The following is a 6,899-nucleotide window of genomic DNA, read 5'->3' as shown; positions in this document are numbered from 1 at the left end:
GCAGGACATGAAGGTCGAAACCAGCGAAGACAGAAGAAGCAAGTTTGCAAAACACACCAACATTACAACACAGACTAAAATTGTCTTATTCAGGCTGAACAGCCCAACAGCCTGTAAGTATCCTTCCTAATGACGGCCCTATCCCTTACACCCACACCGGGGACGGAGTCATTAGTGTCTCCCACAAAGTGCATTTCAGAAAGCAATTCTAGCCTTATTGTAAAGATTACTTACTACAAGTATAAGGATATCAAGGCAATTCCAGAGACTTCTGAAGTAGTGTAGTCTATGAATGTGGATTTCTAAGATCTCTTCCACCATATAATAAAGAACAAAAAGGCAAAATGCCATTTCACAGGCTGCCAGGAAAAAATCAAAAGTGGAGATGTAGTGAATCAGCCTCACTGGCTGAAACTGCCAAGACGTAACTAGGCCTCCAGTTGCTGGAAACTCCACTAACAACCTGCATTAAAAAAAAAAAGCGAAGAAAAAATAATTTAATTTACCCAGCATTGATAAAAAGCACTCCTAAAAGATACAGCTTTTATTTACATAATTATTTAAATAATGGAAACAGGAAAAAGCCCTCATATGATTCAGAGGAGACACTACACAGAATAAAAGGTGTGAACCTGACTGCACTCAATTTTGACAAAAATGCAAAGCATTTCAGGAACAGTGAGAAAACAGAAGCAGAAAGACCTGTCTTCACTTGCATGCTTCATGCTGTCTAAACTAAAGACTGATGTTGTATATCCACATATTTATTTAATAAGCCAACGCGCTACGTAAGTCGCCTGTGAACTGCACCCAAGATGCTGGAGCATCAGGAAAGTCAGACCTGCCTCCAGATGGTGAGTGCAGCCACCAAGTGGAGTCCCACTTCTTTGACAGGAAGGCACATCACTACAGCTGTCTGTCTCCTTTCCAAAACACATGCTCACCCACATCCCCACAACAAAGCAATCACAAGAAAACCCCAGGTCTACAAGCTACACTATGCACTTGGAAGACCACCATGGTTCTCTTCATACCTGACAATGCAGAATAGGTTGATGTTTGCATTGTATACAGAGAAATCAATGAAAGCTGCTCTGGTCCCCCTGTCCAGCCACAGGTTCTTCTTAAGGCGAGCAATCTGCACAGCTGTCACTTCTCGGGTCCTTGAGAGGTCTTGGTAATAACCAGCCCCACTGTATGTGGCAATCAAGCCCCAGTGGCTGCTCCCATTCAAATCCTTCTCATTGGTGTATGTCCAACTAGTTCAGAAGTGAGACAGAGCACATGAGTCTTTCCACTTTCAGCTTACAATTAACAAAACAGACACCAAAAAAACCTGACCAAGAAAACATTTCAGTTAATAAAGCTGCTTTCATTTAACATGTACTTGTAGAAAGCTTTGATGTTCCCCAGAGAAAGAACTTAAAGTTCCTTTGACTAACACAACAAAACTAAGATAGAAAGATCAGAGTATATTAATTGTGTAATAACTGTGAAAAGAGAACACATCTCTCACAGAATTTCTATACTCAGAGAAAGAAAGAAAACTGACATTTACATAGTTATGTTCCACCTCCAGAACCTCTTATAGTTCAACTCTCACATCATGCTCCAAGAGAGGCAGTGCTATTCCCATTTTCAGCCAGGGAAGACAACTCAGTGAAACGGTCTTCAGCAATACAACCTGGAGTCACAGAACTGATGCTCATGAGTTGCAGCGCTGCACTCAGACCACAGCTGTCTCCCATGCATAACAGCTACCAACTGCACAACAGCAGCACCTAAACTCACGCAGATCAAGAGCAGTCTTCTCCAAGTTCAGTAAGGTTTATCTACGAGCAGAACTGGCAGCCGCTCCGAATTTACCTGGCTTTACAGAAAGAACATACAACGAATGCAGGGGTCCCTCTGCCAAGTGACTTCCTCTGTAATTTAGCATAACCCAGGTCAGAAACAAAAAAAAAAAAAGTGTGTGTCTAGAGGAATACTACATACGCTGTTCCATTTCGAAGTCCAAACGGAGCAGTATCTTCATTAGCTACAGAATAGACGTCATAGCAATCTTTGATTTCATCCTTTAAATCTTCAGGTATTGAGCATGAACCGTTTCTCACTTTCAGCTGCCGAATGCGAGGCACCCCTAGGAGCAGGTTCTCATAATAAATGAGGCTTTTGTTTTCTGCCATTGTTTTATTGTTGTACCACATCTCCCAGTATAGACCATCCAGCAAAGGGCCCTCTGTGAACTGGTGAGGAAGACAGCATTTTAGTTTGCATGTTGCCAGCACTGGTTTTATAGATCTTCATTCCATGGATGTGTTAGAATCGCGGTTGATAATTTTTCTGACATAAGACCTTGCTGTTACCTGTCCTCCAAAGACATCCCACAACCTTACCCTGCCCTGCCCCACTAGCATTACTTGTGTTTAAAACTTTCATATATTAAAGGCCTACTTTGTTCCACAGCTTTGACATCGTGCACGTAGATCTTTATGCACAACTCCTACTGCATTAGGAAGAAGATCCTGCAGGTTAAATTTACAGGCCGTGACAGGACAAGCAAATTGTAGCAACGGAGATATAAAAAAATTAGTTTTACATTACCTTCCAGAAGTCGTCCATTGTGGACAAAGTTTTGAAATCTGTTTTGTCCATTTTTGATACAGGTGTTTCTAGGAAGAGCTGCGACATAACCCTGGTGTAATAGTACATATTGGAACTCACAGTCCCATAAGTCACTGCAAAAGATTTGGTAAAGAGAAGTAAAGGAGTGGGAGAAAGAGAAGAGAAAAAAACAAAGAAAAAGAGTACTTTGCTTGTTTTGAATTTGTCAGGTTGCGTTTTGTACAGATTTTGCACTGAAAAGTTTAAGCTTCAGAACAAAACAAAATCCAAACCAAGCAGCATCTGCCTGTCAGCTGAGATTAAAATACAAAGAGCGGCGAAGTCAGACTGACCTATCAGTTTAAAATACTCATTTCTCCTTCCCACACTGCTTCTATTACTAATGCTTCTCCAAAAGCTAACTTCAAGTAACACAAAGGCATAATTCAGCAGCCCGAAGAGAGGCAACTAGTGCCTTTTTAGGTGACTTGCTCTACCCAAGGCATCCACAGAGAGCTGGCATGGATGGCACAAGACATCAGGAGTTGAGCAGACATCACTTAACCAATGGTCAACCAGGATATCGCAGGGTACTATGAATGACATTAGCCCTTACGGTCACATGACATAACTCCACCCAAGACGTGCACTGATTCTAAGAGAATCTCCCCACAGAAAATAAATGACTCAGTGATACTTCTTTTCCTCACACTGGGCCAAGCATTTGGCTGAGGACCACAGAGCATAAATTCTAAAATGACGTACAAAGCCAAGATGGCTTGAGAGAAGAGTCTCTGGCACTGATACTGCTACTGCCTATGAATACTTAAAACCATTTTGGGGCTAAAAGTCAGAAAGGCCTGAAAGATTAAGCCTACACTGAATGATCTCAATTGCTTTTGACGATTTATAAAAATATTTTAACACAGGGAAGAAAATGTGTTTTCTTTAGCAACTGGAGAGCAAAAACTATTTTCAGTAGATTTCTGCTGTGACACATCAAATGACTGTGCAATATCTGGATTCTCTCTAAATATGTACTCTCAAAAACACAAGAGTACAAAAACTGCCCACAGCATCTAGCCTACACCGGAAAGCTCTCTCCTAGGGCACGACAAACCAGAGACCAGTCTGTCCCATAGTTATCGCTTACATGTAAAATTAAGAAGGATAGTACCTAAAAATGTGTTAGCAGTACCTGTAGGTACTTAACACACTACACTTCTTCCTTTATTCTGTTACCAAAAAACCTTTTTCTACAGCAAAAAAAATTGTTAACAGCCTGAAGTCAAATTTTTCCCACTGAAACCAATTTCACTTTGATTCAGTCCCTCTCTGCTACACCTCTGCTGGTGGTTCACCATACCACCCACAAGCAGTCTTACACTACTTTGTCCGTAAACCTGCACTAAGATTCTTACAGGAATCAATGTAGTTTTGCACTTTCTTCTCCACTCCAAGATTCTCTCTCACTAAAAATAAAAACATCACCTTGCTCTGTTACAACTGATCATAAACGATAACTTAAGCTTCACTGACATTTCAGGCATTTAGAACAGAACTACCCACAATAAAAATAGAAGGCCTGAAATATGTCAGATTTCCAAAGACAATGCATAAGGAAAAACTTCCTGGCTTTGAGGGTGACAGAACACTGGAACAGGCTGCCCAGAGTCATACTAGGCTGCCCGTTGTGGAGTCTCCTTCTCTGAAGATATTCAAAACCCACCTGGACACAATCCTGTGCAACCTGCTCTAGGGGAGCTGTTGCTCTAGCAGTGGAGTTGGACTACGTGATCTCCAGAGGTGCCTTCCAACCCCTACCATTCTGTGATTCATACAGATTTTGTGCGTATTCTTTCTAGTAACCAAATAAAACATCTATTTCACAACTTCATAGTAAGTTCTATTCTGCATTGTCATGCTAATTTTTATGCAAATATACGAACATTTCTTGTTTTGACTATTAACTTAAAAAAAATAGAAATCTTGAACAAGAATTCTATAAGGGCTTCAAGTTCCCAAGGCTGGAGAAGACCACTGCTCTCAGAACCACTACATCAGCCACAACTGTGCATGGTGCTGTATGAGACCTCTGATAAACATCCTGTACTACCTGTCCTCCAGCACTGCTGAGGTTATTCACCCCGAAAAAGAACAGCAAACTCAGTGCAGGCTGCTTTCTTAAAGTCCACTGGGGTCCAGGAATATTGTTGTGTATGAGGTTAGAGATCCATCAAGCTCCTTGTTATTGTACTAAGTCTGTATTTAGTATAATAATATAATATTCCCTCTTGATTCTAGAGCACCTACCTCAAAGCATCCAGCTATATAAAAGCCAAATAAAATTTAAAAATTAAAATTATCGTAATAAATAAGAGTAGGTTGAGTATTACTCTGTTCTGTGTCCTATAGTGTTACCGTACTTCATGTGATAGTACAGACAACAAAACAAACGACACACTTAAGTCGTGGAAGTCTCCAGCTGTGATCCACATACACTTGAGTATATATAGGCTGCAGATGCTTTTAAAATGTCCAGCATCATGCAAACTCAGACAATCAGCTATTTCTAAGTAGCTAACATTATCTCTGCCCTTCCAGCTATTATCCAGAACTTCTATTCTTAGAATCATCTGTACATAAGCTTGGTGATAAAATTGAAACTTGGTAATTTAATTTTTTGTCCTAGGTGACTATCACCTACTCCTCTCATTTAACAGTTCTGTTCAGCGATTTTGAAATGTATAGCAAAAGCATTACGTTGCAATATGGCACTACATTACAAAAATGCTCCCTAGAGCAAGGAATATTATCATCCTGCTTAAAGGTTCGAAACTTTGTTTTGAAACAAACGATGATAAGGCATAGAAAATTGCAGGATTTTCAATATCAACCAACAATCCATGTGCAGAAACAAGAGAAAGATTTAACTCCAATTATTTGCCTACACACCTGCCTGTTAATTCTTCTCCCATATCACTGAAATAATCACTCTGGAATCACAGATAGCAAGCAGATAGCACAGAACTGGATGCACTAGTGCTGAACAGTACTTACAGACACACAAGACCACAAGGAATATGATGTACGTAACCAACTCCCGCAAAACGCTTTTCAGGTATCGCTCTCTGCTGGTGTTGCTTTCTTCCATAAGTCTTGTCCCCCACAGACCTTAAAAGGAAAACATGTATCAGACATCTGTTGTACATCATTATATTAGATACCCAAGTGACACTGGGTAAGTTAAGTAGTTTTGAAACCTTAAACTATGCCATGTCTGCTGCAGGTTCTTCTATGGATTTTAAACTGATCCAGTTCAAGAGAGAACAATTTCTTCTTTCATAGGTTGAACAGAGCCCAAGGCAGTATTAGCTATTCATGAGATATCATAATAATTTAGAAACAGCCAGAATTCTAACAGAATCTGCTGAAGATTTACCAGAAATGCTGTCACTTAAAACCACACGGTATGAAAACAGATACACATATACAAAATCATGCACAGATCCTTCTAGAAGTGAAGTACGGTGTGCCGTTTGTTTTTTTTTTAAATATAAAAAGCATTATTAGATGAATGAAAATGCATGTTCAGTATCAAACCTTTATCAGTACTCTTAACTAACTTTCTACCTGAAAGAAGGATACACCAATCAAACATTTTTGAAGAAATCGAATCATAACCTTACTCTCCCAAAAAGGCATGTCCAACAGAGCTGCATCAGTGATCATGGCAGGTATTGCCTTGTGATTTCTCTCCCTGCACAACAAGAAGTTATCACTGAAACAGCAGCAGACTAAATGGTCAGACGGTGTCTAGCTGTCAAACTGGGCAGCTGCATTAGCTGAACTACTTCTGCCGCTCCTGGCTTCATATTATACTCAACATTCTCAAGAACACAATGTGAAAGAAGTTACTGAACTTCGGTGATCCCTTGCAAAACAAAAAAAGCAAAAGGACCTTTTGAACAGAGTCCCTAAAGAAACAACCATCTGAGAACAGAAAGCAGTCAATAACTAACCACCATACTTTCTTCCTGTGCCCAGCACAAAGCATAAAAAAACTGGGAACGGCTGCTGATGCTCTGACCAGAACTGCTACCTTCAAGGAACTTCTCTTCATTTAAGCCTAAATAAAGCGAGGCAATTTGACCTTGGTTTATGGTGGGAGAGAAAGTAAATAAAAATAAAAACTCACTTGAACAGAAGCACACTAAACTTCCACCCTTTTCCTTTTCAGGTTATTTTAAATGACTAACCTTTTAAAACATCCTTTATGCTCTCAGTAGATGGAA

The 6,899-nt window shown here is 40.0% G+C and overlaps 1 protein-coding gene across 1 annotated transcript in view; it reads right to left on the bottom strand.

Annotated features, from left to right (window-relative positions):
- PKD2 (polycystic kidney disease 2 (autosomal dominant)) overlaps positions 1 to 5,774 on the bottom strand; it is a 16,694-nt gene extending 10,920 nt beyond the window's left edge. The window contains exons 1-5 of the mRNA XM_010137964.1: positions 5,665 to 5,774; positions 2,605 to 2,738; positions 1,996 to 2,246; positions 1,035 to 1,259; positions 235 to 463 (exon numbers count right to left, since the gene is read on the bottom strand). Coding sequence (XP_010136266.1) covers positions 235 to 463; positions 1,035 to 1,259; positions 1,996 to 2,246; positions 2,605 to 2,738; positions 5,665 to 5,758 — 933 coding nt within the window. The 5' untranslated portion in view covers positions 5,759 to 5,774. The remainder of the gene's footprint in view (positions 1 to 234; positions 464 to 1,034; positions 1,260 to 1,995; positions 2,247 to 2,604; positions 2,739 to 5,664) is intronic.
- Between the last annotated feature and the right edge of the window lie 1,125 nt (positions 5,775 to 6,899).

This window comes from Buceros rhinoceros, unplaced genomic scaffold, assembly GCF_000710305.1.
Source record: "Buceros rhinoceros silvestris isolate BGI_N320 unplaced genomic scaffold, ASM71030v1 scaffold7716, whole genome shotgun sequence".
Taxonomy (NCBI): Eukaryota; Metazoa; Chordata; class Aves; order Bucerotiformes; family Bucerotidae; genus Buceros; species Buceros rhinoceros.
The sequence above is the reverse complement of the archived record's forward strand: the minus strand, read 5'-3'. Positions and strand labels throughout refer to the sequence as shown.